General features: G+C 40.9%; 1 protein-coding gene across 2 annotated transcripts in view; it reads left to right on the forward strand.

The window, feature by feature from the left end:
* Window positions 1-21,815, forward strand: part of RASGRF2 (Ras protein specific guanine nucleotide releasing factor 2) — a 495,935-nt gene that overhangs the window by 343,441 nt on the left and 130,679 nt on the right. The window contains exons 12-15 of one of the 2 annotated variants that reach the window (XM_082267574.1): window positions 6,547-6,683; window positions 9,307-9,389; window positions 15,116-15,364; window positions 17,787-18,160. In XM_082267574.1, coding sequence (XP_082123700.1) covers window positions 6,547-6,683; window positions 9,307-9,389; window positions 15,116-15,364; window positions 17,787-18,160 — 843 coding nt within the window. The remainder of the gene's footprint in view (window positions 1-6,546; window positions 6,684-9,306; window positions 9,390-15,115; window positions 15,365-17,786; window positions 18,161-21,815) is intronic. The other variant, XM_082267575.1, reaches the window with a different exon arrangement.

A 21,815-nucleotide genomic window follows, 5' to 3' on the forward strand; every position in this document is an offset into this window, starting at 1 on the left:
AGCTATCTTTGATTCAAGTTTTGCCCCAGTGCTCCCTGCTGGTATTTGCCTAGTCCTCATCTGCTGTCCTGTTGCTTTGTTAAACTTTGTACCTTCCTGTCTAGGTCATGCTTATGTGCCTTGGTCATTGTCTTGTCTTCCTGTTGCTTGTCCAGGCGTTTCCCTCGGTTATGATTGTGTATCTGTTTTCTAAATCCACACCTCTAGTATTTCTTTCTCAGTAATTCAGGTTTTTGTCCCCTTTATTAGCCAGTCATACGAAAGCTGAAAATCATGCAGCTTGTCCTGGGGCATGTTAGTACCAGAAGTGATATTTAGCTTCTGTAGGAACAAGGCCAAAGTAACCTTTTCACTGACCTGTGGCTTGGTACTTTTGTGTCTCTGTTGTTTATATCTGCCTACAATATCTTCTCACAACCCATATAAGAGAGTGGATGGTTATGCAGTGTGAGTCAAATAGATTCTACTTCATTGTACAGTGCCATCAAACTAATGTGTTTTCAGGCACTGGTAGCTGGAAGGAAATGTGCCTAGGGATCCTACAGGAGGAGGAGAACAGATGGAGGATATTACAGGTATAATAACGTCTATAGTCTACCTAACAGACAGCTGACGTAGGAAATAATAACCCATAAACAATGAGGTGACTACCTAGGTGCCTATATACATACAATAGGTGTCCACTTTACCCCACCTAACAACTGAACATTATTTAAGAATTAGATTTGCTGCTGAAGCTGTAAGTTAAAGTGAAACTAAATCAAACACCCTAAAAGTTGTGGGCAGGAAGCCTATTCAAGCAGTAAGAGGCAGAGTTGTATAAAGTACTCGAAACCCATACTTGAGTAAAAGTACAAGTGCTCGATCAAAAAGTGACTTGAGTAGAAGTGGAAGTGCTCGAACGAAAAGTGACTTGAGTAGAAGTACTAAAGTATTCAACATTTTTTGTACTTAAGTATTGCAAGTAGTTTTTTAAAAATGTTGCTACTCAAGTACTGAAAGTAAAAGTACCAGTAGTTTTGAAAAAAAAAAATTGCTACTCAAGTACTGAAAGTAAAAGTACAAGTACTGTGTTATGTAGTTATTAAAGAAAGAAGTCAAAAGTTTGAACATATTGTTTTTTATTATTTCAAATGCAGCTTTTATTTATGCATACAGTAGCATTTATTTTCGTATGCACTGATAATACACGTTTTGAGCTTCATGAAACTTGCCATCTACTGTTCTGGCAGTGGTCATTTTTATAATAGTAACGAGTAACTATGCAGCACAAAAAAAAAAAATATTGGAGTAGAAGTATTGAAATCATCGAAAAAATGTAGTGAAGTAAAAGTGGAAGTAGGAGAAAAAAATTCTACTCTAGGAAAGTACAGATACCGCCTTTCGGTACTTAAGTACAGTAGTGAAGTAGTTCTACTTAGTTACTATACATCTCTGGTAAGAGGCTAACACCACCCGCCACCATTTGCATGTAATAGAACATGTGCGATTACCTGGGGATGATTGGTTTTGGGAACAAACTGCTTCTATCTAGGGCTGATCTTCAGCAGGTAACCACTTTGTGTGAAGAACTGCGGCCCATGTCAGCTCTCTTTGCTTTGTACAGGGCTCCTGCCTGCAGCTGCTCGCATAAACCCAGCTTGAAAAATCAGATAACTCTCGCATTGTATGATTAGAAGTAAACACAGGTTTGCCTTATCTACCTACATTCACTTTGAAAAATGAATATTCACTTTGCTAGGTGAACAGTCCCTAAATCAACTGTACTGACTGACAGCTCCACTTGGAACAAAACAGGGAGAGCCCCTGTGTCATCTTGGGAGATTAGTTGTTCTTTAATGGTTCAAGCGTATTCTTCTATGAAACAAGGTGTTCCAGTAGGGGCAATGCAAAAGAAGCAAAATTCAAAACCCTGTGAATAAGGTTGTCAGCTACAGGCACATAGACACCACCAAGCTCTATTCACAGTCAATTTTGTAGCTCTTAAATGACAATGAGGTTAGGTTGGGTTGCCATGTTATGATCCAAATTCTAATTAGTAAAATTCTGCTTCAACTTACCGGAAATCTTTAACTGTATAAAAAAGATTGGATTATTTTGATATCGCAGATGGGGCCAACTTTCATGGAAAATGAGAAAGTGGCAAACGGTGCAGACAACAGATATAACCAGGAAACAGCATGCCTTTCAAGCTTAAAAGTTTGCAAGAAGACCCAGTATTTTCCATCTTATCCCCCCATGTTGTTCTGTCTTTGTTGTAGTATAAATGATGTAAGGGAGGGGGTGACAGGCTCCCTCTGACTTTTGCTGTATCTATCAATGCCACTTCATTAGTTACACAGAAGGGGGTGCTGGTTTATGGAATCCATCTCACCCTTCTGGAACACAGAAAACAAGACAAGGGATTGTCAATTCAGTTAGCGATATTTCTTCAACTTTCTTTTTAGCAGTTTTTTTAGGTGAAAGGAAATAAACTGTTAAAGCAAAACTCCAAGAAAAACATCTTTATGATATCTCAACAATATATACTGTATATATCTGCCTTACTTTTTAGTCGTAAGCATATCTAATTTATGCAGTGCAATGACCTTCCACCTCTGAAATCATGGCATTGGAATACATTCAAGTGATGTATCACTGCGTAAAAATGGCTGCTAATGTTTCCTCTGGTGAACACCCATCTTTTAGCTTATTTTAGTTCTTTTCAGTTTAGACGGTTTGATTAGGTGATCTGAAGCAGACACCAGAGACTGAGTTATAAGCAGAGCAGTAGATTGAATATACTGAATGGCTGTTAACAGGTGGTTGGGGCAAGCACAGCATGATCTAACCAGGAGGCGGACATAAGGAAGGAAAGGTGAGCAAGCGTATTGCTTTCAGACTGTAGGAGGTAAACAATATTAGGAAGAATGTTACACCTGTAGCCACCCTGCCTAAAACAGGTCTGAAGCTGTCCTACTTGGAAAGCAGAAAGCAAGAATCGAGCTGGGGTACTAGGGGAAGAAACTCTGCTGTGGGAGGTGTCCTGGAAAGTAGTGTGAGGCTGGAGCCTCAAAGGGGCCTGGTGACTAGCTTAGGAGAATGGATAGACCATCTCATCAGGCAGAAAGTTTTATCCTAATGCATTCTATGCATTAAGATAAAAAGCTTTCTGTTTGTATCAGCCTTCCCAGCACCCCATAATACTTGTGCCCCATCTCTATCCAGCGATATCCATAAGTCTCTCGGCCATCCGGAACTCTCCCTCCTAATTGGCTTCTGCTGCTGTCAATCAAAGTCAGCCAATCGGGAGAGAGGGGGGCGGGGCTGAACGGCAGCTCCATATCTGAATCAACACACAGAGTTGTAGCTCAGCTCAGGTGTCCCCATAGCAAGCTTGCTGTGGGGGTACTCAACCGGAGGGAGGGGCCAGGAGCAGCGAAGAGGGACCCGAGAAGAGGAGGATACAGGCTGCCCTGTGCAAAACCAACTGCACAGAGGAGGTAAGTATAACATGTTTGTTATTAAAAAAAAAAAAAAAAAACAAGACTTTACAATCCCTTTAACTTCTATACAGTGCATTCCTAAAGTATTCAGATCCCTTCACTTTTTTAAATTTGTTATGTTTCAGCTCAGTTCCACATAATGACAAAACAAAAACAGAATTTTAGTAATGAAAAATAGAAAAAATGTTCCGCACTATGGTGAAATTTGTTTTGTATGTGTTCAAGCTGCTGCCCCTATCACAACTACCACGATAAGTGGAGTCTGCAATGTTTAGTGTGTGCCTTCAAAATAGTTGTGTATAAACCAAAATGATTACCAATAAACAGGCATATTGTGCTTAAACTCATATATAAAATTAAATACATATAGTAAAGGGACTTTGCTATATTGGCGATAATAGTGAGTGAAGTGACGTGCTGAGATTCACAAAAATCAAAAAAAATCCAGTCCACAAAATTAATCCAAAATGTAATTATAAGTCCATAAAGTGACATGTGGCTTTAAGAAAAATCCATATCCATTGACAGTAGAATATAGTGTGTTGGTGGTGTCCACACCTCACTCACCAGAGATTCTCCCCTTGCTAGGGGCAAACCAGCATTCACAGCGCTATGTGGCTGTACACAACCTCCAGGTTTATTCCACTCCTCCAGCAGATTTGTATACCTCCAGATCCCTCACATGCAGAGATATAACATCAAACAAGCCCCATAGTGTTAATCCGTATGTAAACATTTTTAAGAGGCCGCTCCAGATGACATTCCAACTTCCTCTTACCAGATGATGTGGACCATTGGGATACAAATGGTCAAAAACGCCTGTTAATATGTTAAAAACATGATCCTCCAAACTTCAGACACATCTCCCATCAGGATTACTCCACCAATGGTAAATATATGTCAGGAAATAAAAAATGACATGCCCATAGTGTATTCCATAAATCTAATTTATTAAAAAATGAATTAAAAAGTGCTGCAGCACCATAATTATTAGCACAAAAAATTCACATGGGAAACGATAACAAGAATGCAGTGGGTAAAAAAGCTTCCAAAGTAACAGGCTGTACTGACCGTACTGGACTCCAAATGCCAGTCGGTGGGCGTGCGTAATGACATAATGTGGTAGCCACGCCCAACGTATTTATTCAGAGAGATGATGTCGTCAGAGGATCGGTGTTGTGGTATAATATTTACATGTATAATGTCACCTTTCAGAATTTATATTATGATTTAGTGCCATTTTTTGTATTTGTACCTTTTCAAAATATGTCAACACAATTTACGTAATTTACCACATTTGGACTCCAATCAAAATGTAGAAACATCTCAGCAACGATCAAGAGAAATGGGAGACACCTGAGCTAAATTTCAAATGTTGTTGCAAAAGGTCTGAATACTTATACGAATGTGATATTTCAGCTTTTCCTTTTTCATACAATTGCAAACATCTCTAAAATTATTTTTTCACTTTGTCATTATGGGTTACTGAGTGTACATTAATGAGAACAAAATGGATTTAAACAGCTCAGTCATAAAACAAATGGTGCAGTGCCTGATGCTGATATTCATATACAGACAAAAGATTTTAAATGAAATACATTTCTTAAACAGTAATTGTAACTTGTCTCTGTGCACACAAAAAAACATAAACCAATAAAGCAAATAAAATTCCAGTCTGTGATCTGTGTCTTAATAATACTTTAGTGGATTCCACATTAATAGATTGACTGTACCATGTGCAAATATAACTGTTGGTGCCACTACTCCTCCTGGCACAGACCACGGACTGGATTTTTGTTTGCTTTATTACTTCATTTCATCAATGGGGAACAAGATAACACATAAGAAGAGACAAGCCACAAGGAATTAGTGGGGGTTCTGTAAATTCAATCAGCCAGCGAGGACCATTGCTTTTACGTCTTTCATGATACTCACTTTTAGAAAAAGTACTGTATTTCCTTCATTTGTGGATAGTTTAACTTACTGTGGATTGGGGAACACCCAGGTCTTTAGAAATGCTTTCCTAGACTTCTCCAGCTTCATGCCTCTACAGTTCTTTTTATAAAGTCCTCTGGAACTTCTAGAAGTTTGGGGCATGGTTTACATGAACAGATCTTTCTGAGGAAGAGCAGAGTATTATTATCCTCTTTTCAAGACATCATCATCCTAACAGGCAAATAGTGTTTAAAGGATTTTAAGAGTCAATTTTGGAAATATTACAAGCATTTTCTTGCAACAGACTGAAATAACATGATTTATGAGTACTGCACACTGTGTGGATATATATTTAGACTAAACATGCAGAATTGTATGGGACAGTAGACAGGACTTTCTTACTTAATCTAATACTTATCTTATATAAAAAAGATGACACTCACACAAACTGTTGGATTGAAAAGGCCGCGGCCGTTTACTATTTATTTAAATAACATTAAAACTCATCAAAGCTTTCAGCTCATAAATAATAAACCCGACACTACGATCCAGGTTTATAATAATAAAATATTCAATAAAAAATATCCAAATCAAATCAATCATATAACTTAGACATATCGTCCCCCTTTGCAGCTTACAAAGGTGACCCAAAATAATAAAACTGGCCGCGACAAAAACACAAGGGGAGGGGGGAGGGGAACCGCTCGCTCCAGGCTTCTGAGGTGGTCTGAGGGTCCCGCTACCTGTGCGCCCCCTTAAATAGGGCTGGGCTGAGCTAAAGAAGGCGGGAAACTTATCTGGAAAAAACAAGTACCTTACACAATTTCCCTAGCTACCTGAACCTCTAACTATGATAGGGGCTTATTTAACCAATCAGCAACTGTAAATTTATTATTCCCCTTAGTAACTCAATTCTCCTCACAAAAACCCGCCAAACTGAATTCCTGTCATAGCTAACTGCCTGTCACTGTCCCATATAGAAAAGGGGCTTATGAAACCCCTTTTCCTTCTATTCCTAAGTTCTTGAAATCTTCAGGAAATGAGATTTATTAGTAAATATACAGTATATGATCTTGTACAAGCATTTTCCTCCTTTATGTTGTAATAATAATTTTACTCTCTCAAGCAAAGGGGTCTGGATATGTGTTTGGCCATCTGGATTTTAAAATTGTGGTGGAACAAGTAGATGCAACACCCTTTACCGTTGTCCTTTTGGCTCCTTCACGTCAAGAAAAAGCTGCTTGGACCAGTGACATTAGTCAGGTAAGAATTTTAACCTTAAAGGAATCCTGACATTTAAAGTGGCTCTAAAGGCAGGAAGTTTTTTTTACCTTAAGGCATTCTATGGGTGCAGTGCCCCCCCCCCCTTATACTTATTTGAGCCCCATCTCAATCCAGCAATGTGCATGAGAGCAGAGACTCTCCTGGGTCTCTCTCTCCTCAATAGCTCACACAGCAGCGGGAGCCATTGGCTCCTGCTCTTGTCAATCATAGCCAGTAAGCCAATGAGGAGAGAGCCTCATTGCACAGAGCAGGTAGGTATAAAATGCTTGTAATTAAAAAAAAAATACAACTTTTAGAATCACTTTAAATATAGTAGAGTGTACCTACTAGGGTGCTTTCGGGATGTCATAGGAACAATGAACATTCGAGTTCAGCACTCATTATTTGTACTTTTGTTTGCCTTAGGTCCTTGATTACACAATTAAAAGCATAACTTAATAGCATGCATTGTTTCGAAGTCTGGAGAAAAAACGCTTTACTTGTCCTCATTGTGGCAGGCTGTGACATGGCTCTGGCCATTTAAGAGCTACACTGCACTAATAACCCATTTTACACAATATATATAGCTATTCACATCAGTCTGTACCCTTGAAGGACATTTTAGCCTAATGTTATAAAGCAGGGGTATTAAATTAAAATTCAAGGAGGTCCAGTCGTAAAATTTTCTTTGGGCCGAGGTCCAAATCTCAAGTCTGTGCCCATCACAGTACTCCTTTACATCAGGTATCCCCATGACAGTGCCACTTTACATCAGGCATTCCCGTCAAAGTGCCCCCTACATCAGGTGTCCCTCTCACAGTGCTCCTTTACATCAGTTGTCCCCATCACAGTGCTACCTTACGTCAGGCATACCCGCCAGAGTGCCCCCTTACATCAGGTGTCCCCATCACAGTGCTTCTTTACATCAGGTGTCCCCATCAGTGTGCCCCCTTAACATAAATTGTGCCCATCAGAATTCCCCTTAACATAAAATATGCCCATCAGTGTGCCCCATAGCATAAATGTGGCCAGCAAAGTACCCCTTAACATAAAATATGCCCATCGGTGTGTCCCACAGCATAAATGTGCCCATCAGCGTGCCCCTTATTTTATTTTTTGATCATCAGCGTGACCCTTATTTTATGTTAAGGGTCATGCTGATGGGCAGATTTTATGCTAAGCGGCACGCTGATGGGCACATTTTATGTTAGGGGCACTCTGATGGGCAGAATAAACTATGCCCATCAGCGTGACCCTTAACATAAAATATGCCCATTAGAGTGCCCCTTAACATAAAATGTGCTCATCAACGTGATCCTTAACATGAAATAAGTGGCACGCTGATGGGCACATTTTATATTAGGGGGCACTCTGATGGGCACATTTTGTGTTAGGGGCACGATAACGGGCAAAACAAAACGTGTCCATCAGTGTTGCTCTTAACATAAAATATGCCCATTAGAGTGCCCCTTAACATAAAATATGCCCATCAGCGTGACCCTTAACATAAAATTTGCCCATTAGCGTGACCCTTATCATAAAAAAAGGGGCGCACTGATGGGCACATTTTATGTTAGGGGGCACTCTGATGGGCACATTTTATGTTAGGGGGCACGCTGATGGGCACAACAAATGTGCCCATCAGAGTTGCTCTTAACATAAAATGTGCCCATGAGGGTGACCATTAACATAAAATAAGTAGCATGCTGATGGACACTTTTTATGTTAAGGGACACTGTGTTGGGCACTGTGATGGGCACACTGTGATGAGCACATTTAATTTTATGGGGCACTCTGATGGGCACAACAAAATGTGCCCATCAGTGTGCCCCTTAACAAAATATGCCTAACAGTGTGCACTTTATAAATTATTCTCATCAGCAATCCCTTTTAAAATGGGCCCCACATACCTTTGGGGCGGGAGTCAGGATATAAAAATGAGATATTCCGCAATGTGTGAGAGCCAGGAGCCACGGGCAGCAGGGGAGCGGGGCGCACGTGATGTCACGCCCCAATTTTTGGCCCGGCTGGGAGTGAGAGCCGCAGTATGGAACAGGGGGGCGGGGCGCGCACGTGACGTCACACCCCAACTCACAGCCCGGCTGGGAGAGAGAGCCATACACCGGCAGCAACAGTAAGAAGCAGAGGGGCGGGGCGCACCCACGGGACGTCACTGGTTGCTGGGACACCCGCGGTTCCAGCAAACCAATGACTGCTCATAGGTGGCGGCCTGACAGTCCGGGCGGAAGCATTGTGCGGTCCGTTCTCAGACCGCGGGCCTCCATTTAATGACGGCTTTTATAAAGAGTCATATTAACACAGCCACAGACATACCCACTATTGTCTATTTTGATTGCAAACCACTTAAATGAAAAGGGTGTTGTTGGACTGACAGGAGAAACTTCAAACAAGGAAAAGCACACAAACTCCATGTAGAGATCATCCCTGGTGGGAATTCAATCCTGGATTTGATGTACATAATGACATAAATTTAGGAAGGATCATCACAGGAAATTGTTGTAGTTTGTTGTAGAGACTGCTTATTCATTTTTTCTCAGGCTGAATTTCCAGCCATCATAAATGTTTAAGACAGGTTAGTTACCATTCTTTTTTTTCTTGACAGTGTATTGAGAATATTAGATGTAATGGCTTGATGAGCAACGTGTTCGAGGAGAACTCTAAGGTCACAGTTCCGCACATGATCAGGTAAGAGATGGTCATATGTTTCAGTCAGAATTGATAGGGAATGGACAGCATTTTGGCCTTTTTGCCCCATAGTTGAGAATGCATGCAACAGAATAAACCAGTAAATATATATTTTGGAAAAAATAGCTTCAAAAAGTATTAAATGATTAATTAAATAATTTAGATTAATAAACAGTTTTGTAGTTCTCTATAAATTTAGTAAATTACAAAGGTAGTTCTGGTTGTGATATAATTACATACAGCACTATAAAACTGTCAATGACCTCACAGTTCCATCCTGAGGAAGCAGACCAAGTCTGAGATGAATTAAGATCGGATGCCGTTCCACCATTGGCCATGGTGGTGCTATACACAAGATGTCATTGTATTAATGATAAAAGGTTTGGATGGGCATCGGCCAATGGAATGGTGTTTTTATAGTGCAAAGACAAAAAAAAAAATAATCAACCTATTTCTTTTTAGAGCCGGTTCACATTTGTGCGGCTGCGGCGTTCGCATGTAATGTCAGAGCGCACTGCTCCTTCATTACATGCGATCGGCTGTGCGGTGCGAGTTTAGCCATACACTTTGTATGGCTAAATTCGCACCGCACCCGCAGCAAACATGCACAGGACCCTTTTTTGCAGCCGCATCAGGATCGGATCGCACAGCGGTTCACACTTGTGCGATCCGATCCTGTGCGAACTGCAAGATCGCACTGTGATATGCGATCAAACTGGGGGTGTCGTTAAGATTACATTGACACCCCCAGCGTATCGCATATGGCAGTGTGAACTGCCGGGGGTGCGTTTGCGATGCGGGAACAGGCTGCGGATTCGCAGCCTTCCCGCATCGCATAAGTGTGAACCGGGGCTTAATGTTTTGTTTAACATTGTATATAGTGGTAACAATAAAAATAAAGCGTTTTTATTTATGCATTCTTCCTTGAGTGGTACCTGTAAAGTCTGAATATATTTTGTTCATCTGCATAGGATTGGATATTTGAAATGAATCTTCACATAATGTAATGTGTGAAGATTCTCAGCGCCTTTAGTATATCATACCAAATGTATATGGATGGCTTTATAATAAACAAAGTCTCCTATAATATATTGTATGTGGAATAAACTGGTAATTTTTGGGGTAAAAGTACAGGACACAAATTGAAAGAAGTTTTAAGTGGTATTAAACAAAAATGTTTTGTATTGAAGCTTGCCAATGTCTTACATGTAGTCGCTGCATTAGATTTTTTTTTAGGCTCTTTTTCCTTTTTTTTACAATGGGGTCCAGCCAGTAAGTCTGTAATGAATAAAGGAAAAAATTCTGCGTTAGTGATACAGCTGAACACTAATATCTCTGATACCAGATACATAAAAAATCTTATACGTTAATCAGTGTAAAAGTCAATTGAAGAAAAACAATAAAAAGTCCAAAGTGAATAAAAAGTAAAAGATAAAAAAAGTCCCAAGTTATAGTCCCAAGTAGTAGCAGGAGTTTGGCTTTTATTTTTTAGGCAAATCCATCTAAATCTGCTGGTGCATCTGGCACTACCTTCTATGTTATTTTTATTGTTTTCCTTTGTTTCACTTACACTGATTAATGCTTATCACAGTGTGTTTATTCTGTATACTAATTTATTCACATTGTTTGTTTATGAGATTTACTATTTTACATAAAAGTAAAGAACTGTACACACGCACCGATTGTTGGCCATAAATTTTAGGCCATCGTCCAATCGGCCGATTGTCGGCTTGTTAGTATGATGCTTCCGACAACCGACTGCGACTTTTCGGCCGAAACAAAATCTGGTGTGCATGCTATAAAAATTTTGTTGGCCGTCACCAGCACGGACGATTGTTCGTCAGTCAGTACAGATTTCGGCCGACAAAAGTCAGATGAGCAAGACTGGGCATGCTCAGAGAAGAAAAAACACACGAAAAGTAGACCAGAACATGACATCACTTCTGCAGTTGGTTGTTGTTGGCCGACAAAATTCGTGTGCAGTCTAGAGCACATTTCAACCAACACAACAACACTGGACAAAAGACGGCCCATCGTTCGGCCGACAATCGGTGCGTGTGTACGTGGCTTTAGTCTGTAATGTTTCCAACAGACCAAACTCTCTAGCTTAAAGTGGTTGTAAACCTCAAACATGAAATATGAACAAAACATATCCCTCTATAGTTTGTACTTGTCTCAATCCAGAGCACTCAGTGTAATTTCTGTCTGCTGCCTGGTTCCTCTGCTATCTGCACCAAGAGAAAAAGGTGACAGGTGAGAAGGGGGGGGGGGATCTCCAGCCCACAGCCTGTGATTGACAGCCCCAGCTCTGTTCCTTGGTGCTGCGTGAAGGGGTGTGTCCTTTTCCTCCAATCAGCTCTCAGAACTCTCCTCACTGAGCTTTGCAGTGTGTAATTTCAGCTCTCCGCTCCCTGTTTTCTAACAGCTCAGACAAGCTTTATAAATTCTAGACTTTGAACAAATGTAGAGAAGAGAAGACTTCAGATAAACGGGTACATCTTTTGTAGGAGGATTTGTTTAATCTCTGCGTATCACCTGAGGCCAGTCACTTCATTGGTTATACTTAGAAGTTTACAACCACTTTAAATGGCAGTTAAATGGTTGGGACAAACCATTTAACATTGACAGGGGTGCTTACTATGGCCAGCTTTTATGCATTTATGTAAAAACTTTATCCCAAAAGGAAGAAAAAAACTTTACCTATTTTGCTGTAACTGTTTATTAAAGTGGTAGCAGGAGTTTGGGTTTTATTTTTTAAGCAAGTCCATCTAAATCTGCTGGTGCATCTGGCACTAACTTTGCCCCAGACTGACAATTTTGGTTTCCAAAGGTGTCTCCATTGCTGCTTCATTCAGAGTGAAGAGACACCCTAGGACGGCAAGAATGTTGCTATACACATCATTACCAAGTAAAAAAAAAAAGGAAAAAAAGAAAACTAGAGCAGCAACCAATAATTTCCAACATATTTTATTTAGTTTTCTAAGAAAATTAAAGGATAAGTTCACCTTTCATAACATGTTACACCCATATTTAGGGTGAAACATGTTACTAACTGACCAGCCCCCTCTCCCCCCCTGAACCCCCGTTGTGACAGCGGGCCATGGATCTTCTTGTGCCCTCATTGAAAAATGTACCCTGTATTAGTTTTCTGGATACAACCAAAAATTTGGGGTTTCTTTTGCTTTCACTTTTAGTAATAAGGGTAAACAGGGCAAATAGGGTGAATCTCCCTAACAGGGGGCACAGACAGCAATAAAAACAGATGTACTAATCTATGTCCACTTTGCCCAAAATTAAAAAAAAATTTAAAAAAGTTTTGTCTTAAAGCCCCTTTAACACTTATGTGTCCTAAAAGTTGTGCGATTTTACATCCATTTTGCCGTGATTTTTTTGCCGCGATTTTGACTGGACTTTAAGGCAATGCCAATCTATGGACCTCAAAACGCATTAAAATCAGCCCAAAGTAGTGCAAGGACTACTTTGAAGTCGTTGCAACTTGAAGTCATACAGATATAAACGGTACTCACTGGAAATCATGGAGTATGACTTGTCATTCGACTTTGCATCCCAAATCTCAGGACAAGTCGCACAAGTATGAAAGAGGCCTTAATTATAATTTAAGGTAAATGGGAATGCAATAGAAATGCCATGGGATTTATAAAGGTACCTATTCCTCTAGGCAAATAAAAGTGAGTGGAATCAAAAAATGGATGGGTAATAAAACAAGCGGCAATGAGGTAGGTCAAAAAGGGAGTTTCTAGCTAACTGGGGTGACCACCTAGTCGCCTCCTTGCCCCTGAAATGTATTACATTTTTGGGTCTCAGAGTCTCCTGAAGGCCTGCATCTTGTTTTATTTAGTACTGCATTTAATTTTCCATTGATCATTGTCCAGAAGAGTTTAGCTTTCACCAAATCAAATGGGATAGGCAGTGTCTTCCATGATCTGGCTATGGAAAGTCTAGCTGATAAAAAAAAATTAAGGATATCGGCCTCCTGGATCATCTAGGAGTCTCCCCACTAAACCTGTTTAGCAGTGCTTTGGATGGAAACATGCCAAGATTTATTTTGGTAAGATTAAATATGAAATGATATATTCAAACTCTGGATTAGAATATTATTATATTCTAATTCAGAAGTGCCTGACTTTTGGGCAAGACCACCATATATGGTGTACTGTGCCTTTCTGTTGGCTTTCTTGGAAGCAATTGGGTGAAGCTTCAGGTAAAAAGCTGGTTAATCTAGATGGAATCATCTCAACAACACCTTAAAATTTGCTTCAATAATTGAGATATTTATAAGTGTTATAGATGCCTTAGCTGCTAGTATATGCCTTTCCAGCAATTCTATTTCCCCCGCAAATCCTGTTCCAATGTTTCCATATAAAGCAATTTCTAGAAGCTGGGGAAAAATAATATAAGTACATTATGGGGTTGTGGCCTTAGATACCACATTTAAGGATTAGTAAATTGAAACATAATACATTTTAGTTTTTGGGTTTAATACTACTTTAAGTGGATAAAAAAAAAAAAGAACAATAAAATTTTTTTTATTCCTACTAAAGAACAGGTAGATACAATATATATATAATATTATATATATATATATATATATACAGTCCACCCATGCTAAATGTGTCTGTGCCTATACACTACTCCTGTTGCTGCTGTTCATTACACAATCAGATTCTATACCACAAACCACAGCGCAAACAGTACCAAATTATTAAAGTGCAAATGCTGTGCATACACCATAAACATAAGTTTTGAATATCAGAACAGACAAATCATAAAAAAGTCCAATGTGAACTGAAAAGCAAGTACCTCATGAAAGTCTGTATAAATTTCTAAAGTGCCAAAGTGCTTCGAAAATATCACACTGTGATCTGTGCTCCACACTCCCCCTTGTGCAATAACTCACCAGATGGTATGGACCCATTAGCAGTACTGCATGTGAGTCTATCAGGCTTAGGCTGGTGAGTGGATAGATATCACTTCCTTTATGTCCTCCTATGTAATTGCCTCTCGTGCATGAAGCAGAGAGAATCCATATAGTATAGTACTTTCTTGGTTAAAAACACACTCACAATATTCCAGAGTTCTTTTCGCTTTGTACCAACATCCTTAAAGTTCTTTATACAGGGCAATCGGCTCACTCCAGGAACTGGCTTGGTTCTCACAACCTCGCGTACGTTCTAACGCTCAGTGGACGTGGAGCACTTTTGGAAGAAATTGTTTTTGGGACTGTTCTGAGTCCATATACGGACTTTTACTAGCTACTGGCAGTTTCAGTTCACATTGGACTTTAGGGAAAAAAATGACCCAAAATGTTTTAAGTTTCCTATCAAGAGTTGCTTAAGGCCACCTGGAATTCGGTATACGCTGTAACTCATTTACAGGATATGTTCATTACATCTAGTGGGAGATTGTATTTGTGGGAGCATGCATAAAACGCTACATAAATAAAATTAAGCAAACCTACACTATACATGTTAACCCCCATAGTAACAATGCTGTGTCACAAAAAGAGCAAAGATCTACTCATGTTTTTTTTTATTTTTATTTTTTTATGGTGATTTGGGCTTATTAGAGTTCCTATATCCAGTGCCAAATTTGAACTTTAGTAGGTGTATATTAGTTTAACTGGTATTTTTGAAAGCCATAATTTTATAATATAAGCCTGTGGTTCTGTGCAGCTGAGGCAAGCTTCTTGTTTATGAATGTTTTAGATCGGACGCAAGACTGCATAAAGATGATGTGGATATCTGTTTTAGTAAAACCCTGAACTCCTGCAAGGTCCCTCAGATCCGCTATGCCAGCGTGGAGCGTCTCCTGGAGAGATTGACTGACTTGCGCTTCCTCAGCATCGATTTCCTCAATACTTTCCTGCATACCTACAGGATATTTACCACGGCCTTTGTAGTGCTGGAAAAGCTGGCTGATATATACAAGAGACCTTTCACATCAATTCCAGTCAGGTATGTACAATACAGCCCAGTGTCTTGTGTTTGCTTGTATAATTACTGTCAGGTTTATTTCAAGTGAGAGATATGTGGGTGCTGCCATTGCTTCTAAAAATGCAGGTTGTCTGGCTCCTATGCCGATACAACAGTTTCAATACTAACCTATAAAATATATGCAGAAAAGATGCCTGAAAAATCACCATTGTTCACTCTGGATCTCTTCTCAGGTCCTAAACCTCATTACCATCTTTAACATTTCACAGATTCCTCTAGGCATAACCCCTATCAAGGTTGTCGTTTTTGCATACTCTCTGGATATTCAGATGCAACATATTTTAATCCCATTCCAACAAACTCTTCATACAGATCCCAACCTTAACTCCCAAACTAATAGTGAGATTGGTACCAAGTTGGTCAATTATCAGATTTTGAAATCCATGAAGTTCAAAGCAGTCTTTCACTGCCCCCTTAAACAGTTCGAGCAGTTGTGCTTGATTAAGGGGGGAGTTTATAGGACGCTATCCTCAGAGGGAGAGATCTAATTAAGATTAAGTGGGAGAGGGGCATTGGTAGAGAATTCTCAGAGGAGGAGTGGTCTAAAGTGTTCATGTTAATTCACACTTTCTCCAAAATTAGTTATTTCCAGAAGAAGAACTATAAAATACTCTATCGTTGGTATAAAAGCCCTGTTACTCTAAAGTGCCAGTCACTGTCCTCCCCTGATATTTGTTGGTGATATTTACAGTCAAAGAGAACTCACCTCTATATATGGTGGAGTTGTAATAGGTTACAACATTTATTTGAATAAATCTACGGCCATTACTGGTTCACCCAAGATCGCAATACTGTTAATGCTCTCTGGATCCATTAAACATTGCAAACCTGTCATACTTAGACTCGCTGCAGCTAACCTTCGATATTGGAGGTCCATGGAGACACTAACTTTGCTAACCTGGACCTCCATAATGAATGATATTATGCACGTGGAGAATCTAAAAGCAAGCAAAAATGACCACAGCTGGGGCACATACCATACCAGAGATGCATTCAAATTCCTACTGAACACCTAAGACCAAAAAGGTGCACCTAGAATTAGCCTTGAAATTACACTTTATCATTCTGCTTCCTGCTGATGTAGGCCCTCTTTCACACTGTTTTACCCTTTATCCAGTCTCTGTCTTCTCCTACCTCATATACAATTTCCTGTTTGTCATTAACTTTAAGTATAAGGCAACCCCCTCTCTGTCAGTAAAATCTTTCATTTTCTTTCCTTTCTTCATTGCCTCAATCCTACCCTCATCCCCATCCCTTTCTTCATTTTTTTATTGGCACAACTTCCTCCTCTTTAATTACCTGATCATATGGTAACTTGAAGAATCACAGAACACAATTCTTTATGGACTATTGTGTACATTCTATAAATTTGCCAAAACATTATAATTTTGTAAAGTTGAACAATTTAAAACTTAAAAGAACGGCCAAAGCTTGTTTGGCTGTACTTCTCCTGTGGATCACAGGAGTGCAGTTTATTCTACACTCTTGTGACCCTAAGGTCACAGAACCGGTCCAGTCGGGTGAAGGATCGTGACCAAATTGTTGGGATCCACCCAAATGTCTTGACCAGCCCCTGTCCCAACCTCTCAGCTGAGCTGGTCACTCCCACCCCCTCCACAGCCCAGCACTCCAGTGAGCACTGAAGGGGCAGAGCAGGCAGCGGTTACTGACAGTCACCAGGTCTCTGCTCAGGGAGCTCTGAGAACCGAGCGATCGGCAGTGTTTGAATGCTCTGTTCTTAGCCTTAGAGCCGACGGGGGACAGATGCAACATCGGACTGATGCTGCATCCACCTAGGTAAGTATGATTCTAAAATGAAATAAAAAAAAAAAAACACAAAGCTATTACCGAAAAACAGGCTATAAATAGGGTATAAAATTATAAGAGCTGAGGTAGTTAAGATTCCTGAGCAGCTATTATGTGGTCACTGTGCTTAGATATTTGATATTTTTTTCAACAATGTCCAGTCAGCTGTGGCCACTGGCTTGACAAAATTGACATATATTTGAGTATGAGCAAAATTGTGCAGAATATTTATGTTGGGTGAACTCCTACTACAAACCTGGCACTAAAAGCATAATGGTAGGTAAATGGGCTTCCACGTACATTGGCCCTTGTGTTTGTGACTTGTGTTAGGCAAATTAAATTAAAGCTTAAATAAACCTCTGTGGGGTCCATAAGAACTGATGTGCATGGCCTTTATGTACTCTGTAATTGTTGTGAATTATGTTACGCCATATGATGAATAAATACTATGGGCCATAGAACCACAAGTAGCTTTCCCACCTTTGGATAGTAATTAGTGCTTTTTACAATACTGCAATAAATACAAAATATATTGGCAAATATATTTCAGAATTTCTTCTCTCTACTACTTCTTTAGGTCTCTAGAACTCTTTTTTGCTTCCAGTCAAAGCCTGAGTGATGCGAAGTCACCTCACCTTTGTCGCAAGTTTTCTTCTCCGCCTCCCTTATCTCTCTCCAGAACATCATCACCCGTCAGAGCCAGAAAGTTGTCCCTGAACTCTCCACTAAACTCTCGGATTGGAGCCTTGGACTTGTCTACATCATCCAGTGCCAGCAGTCCAACTTCAATATTTAGCCCAGCCACCTCTCCGCCTCCCAGCACTAATAAAGTTCCTCTAGACCTCAGCAAAGGACTCTCTTCACCAGAGCAAAGTCCAGGTGCAGTTGATGAAAATTCTGAAAATCCTCGCATTGAGCTATGTAACAAACTACGAAGGAGTATTCGTCGAGGTAATTCTACACCTTCACACTCACATTGGTTCCTGTTTTTCATCTTCCATATTGGAATTAATTTGAATTAGCTGAAATATATATATTTTTTGTTGTTCTGGCTCTATCCACATTTTCCAACTTCGTTGATTGACGAAGGTGCCCTGCACACTTCTCAATACGTACAGTACATAATAGGTAAACCAAAGTGACTGTTACTGCAAGTCGTGCAAGATACAGCATGGTTCAGAGCACACAGCAGCCTTAAAAGAGAAGCAGTTCATGTAGATAACTTTTCTTTTTACATTAAGCCCCATGCACATGAGAATTTATTCAAAGAAAACAAAAGTGTGTAAGCATATACTGGAAATATTGTGAAACCATAGAGCAGTGGTATTGAATTAAAATTTACCGAGGTCCGGTCAGTAAACTTTTCTTCTAGCAGAGATCCGAATATCATGTCAGAACCTGTGGCGTCTTTTCGCATGTGCCAAACAGCATGTTGCCGCAGCACCATGCAGCTTGGTTCTGCACGATTATAGAAAAAAAAGGTCAAGGACTTCTTTCTCTATGTTTCTCTCAGGTAGTTCAGCCCACGACGTGTGCGACACATGCACAGATCTGAACCCCTCAGTCCCCACTGCACATCACAGTCCCCTCCCCTTCACATCAAGATACCCTCTTGATGAGTGTCCTCAGGTCCCCCTTTACATTACATCACCCCCTTCCACTCCTTTCACAGTAATGTTCTCACACTTCCATGTCATCGACCCCCTCATGGGGGTCCTCTGCCCCAATTTACATCACCCCCCACATTACTGTCCTCAGTCCCCCAATCCCCCCTCCACAATACAGTCCTCAGCTACCCCCGCATTACTGTCCTCAGCCCCTTTCACATTACTGTGCTTATTGTCCCCCACATTACCTTTCTTAGCCCACCCACATTACAGTCCTCAGCCTCCCCCAATTTAATGTACCCCCCACACACACACGCACACACACATTATAGTCCTCAGTCCCCCACTTTAATGTCCTCAGCTCTCTCCAAATTACAATCATCAGTCCCCCCACATTACAGTCCTCAGCCTCCCCCAATTTAATGTTCCCCCCCCACACACACATTGCAGTCCTCAGCCTTCTCCAATTTAATGTGCCCCCTCCCCACACACACACATTACAGTCCTCAGCCTCCCCCAATTTAATGTCTCCACCCCCCTCCACACATTACATTCCTCAGCCTCCCCCATTTTCCCAATTTAATGTCCCCCCCCCACACACATTACAGTTCTCAGTCCCCCACTTTAATGTCCTCAGCCCACCCACATTACAGTCCTCAGGCCCTCCCCCACATCACAATCCTCAGGGTGCCCCTACATCACAGTCCTTAGGGCCCCACTTTAATGTCCTTAGCCCCCCCCCCGCCACTATGATGTCCTCAGCCCACCACATCACAGTCCTCAGCCTCCCCACTTTAAAATCCTCAGCCCCCCCACATTGCAGTCCTCAGCCCCCCACTTTAATGTCCTAACTCTCGCACATTAGAGTACTTAGTCCCCCCACTTTAATTTCCCAACCCCCTCACATTACAGTACTTAGTCCCCCCACTTTAATGTCCTAACCCCCCACATTACAGTACTTAGTCCCCCTACTTTAATGTCCTAACCCTCCCACATTACACTACTTAGTCCCCCCACTTTAATGTCCTAACCCCCACATTACAGTACTTAGTCCCCCCACTTTAATGTCCTAACTCTCCCACATTAGAGTACTTAGTCCCCCCACTTTAATTTCCCAACCCCCTCACATTAGAGTACTTAGTCCCCCACTTGAATGTCCACCCCCCCCCCATTACATTCCTCTGTCCTCCACTGTAATGTCCTCAACATACACACACACACACACACCACAGTTCTCCCACTTCACTGTCCTCAACACACACACACTCACCTCCCACTTCACTTCCTCAGCACAGTGCACACACATTCCTCATTTTCAAACTAGTGTCCTCACTCCCTGTGACTTCACCCCCTCCCTCACTGTCTTACCTTGCTTACACAGATCGAAGGTTGGAGGGAGGCACAGGTACAGCAAATCTGGATGGAGGGGGGTGTTGCAGGAACGTGATTGGTTGCTAAGACTGCCCTTCATCCTAGCAGCCAATCACCTGATTGTTAAACTCAGGCAGCTCCGCCCAGCTCTGCCCTCCATCCAGAACTGTCCTGCCTCCTGCTGTCTGCTCGGTGAGGATTACAGATCGACGGCAGGGGAAGAAAAGGCTGCTAAATACCGGTACCACAGCGGTCTGAATAGAAACGTGGCGCGGTCCACATTTGGCCCGCAGTCCGCCATTTAGTGATCCCCGCCATAGAGCAATAACATATATTGAAGACTAAGAAGATATGAGTAAAATGTAGTAGTACATTAAATGCATTTATATTGTGTTTGGACGTGATAAGTGTATTCTACATGCTGAAATTACTAGTGCACAAAGCATCCAGATATTTTCAGGAGTGCACTGATTTAAAAGTACAGAAGTGCCTATATTTATAAGTTTGTACAAGCAAAATTCTGAAAACCATGTAACTGTATGGTTTCAAGGCAGCCTTTTAGTATCAGTTTAGGATTTCACTCTTTCTGTCCCTAAATCCATCTCGGTTGACATCATCAGTGTAATCCAGTATTCACAGAAGTAGATGTCTCTGTGAGGCTGGAATTTGGGAGGCCTGCTGTCCGAATACACTGACTCCGATCCATGTCTAAACACACCATAATACAAATCCCAGTCAGAACCTCTGCCATTTAAATCGTCAGTGGGTTTTTTCTTTCTCTCTTTCAACATCCCCTTTAAGGACCTAGGATTGGGACCCTTGAGGCACTGACAATGACCTAACTTATGGTATACGGAGAAAGGAGTATTCTCCACTATTTTCCTCATATGGTTGTGTGTCCTACCCAGTCGGGTTCCCGCAAGCCTTGCCAAATAATAGTTTCTACGTCTATTATTCCATTTTAAGACAATATTTTTGGAGCTTCCTTGGTTCCTTTCCCTGTTCCCTCAGTTTTACTTCACTGACCCCTGAGAACTACCGACACATGAATAGGCACTGCCATGTGAATGGAAGTGCTAGAATGAGGAATCGCCCATTTTTTACTAAATTATTTAACAGATTAAACTATGCTAATGACTACTGAGTACCTTGTCTGTAAGGAAGCCTGAATCTCTTCATATGCCAGCTACATTAAGCAATAGGAAACTCTGTGATGACAAGATACTACAGTAGACTATAGTTTTTAGGTTTTAGGGTTCCATACTGATTTCTAATTGTACTTTTTATGGCTATGGTGGATACAAAGTATGCAAACGTAAGCTAAGAGATAGGTGAACACAAATTGAGGTGTTCAACTTGCATCCGTGCAACCTTGGTTCTAGCAGACATTCAATACTTCCCACCCTACATCCTTCCTCCAGCTCCCAGTGTAATGCACTGAGAGCTGGAAATTTCACTAATCACTAGAGAGGAACACATTGCAAAAGGTGAAGGGGCCATTGCATACACAAGAGATAAAAATCATTATTTGCATATTGAGTGTTCCAGGTTCAGGGGCTTCCAGGGATCTCAGGCAGATAAAGGTATGTACATACATACTGTATGTCATACATTATAGTACAACTAGA

This window comes from Pelophylax lessonae, assembly GCF_965119305.1.
Source record: "Pelophylax lessonae genome assembly, chromosome: 1".
NCBI lineage: Eukaryota > Metazoa > Chordata > Amphibia > Anura > Ranidae > Pelophylax > Pelophylax lessonae.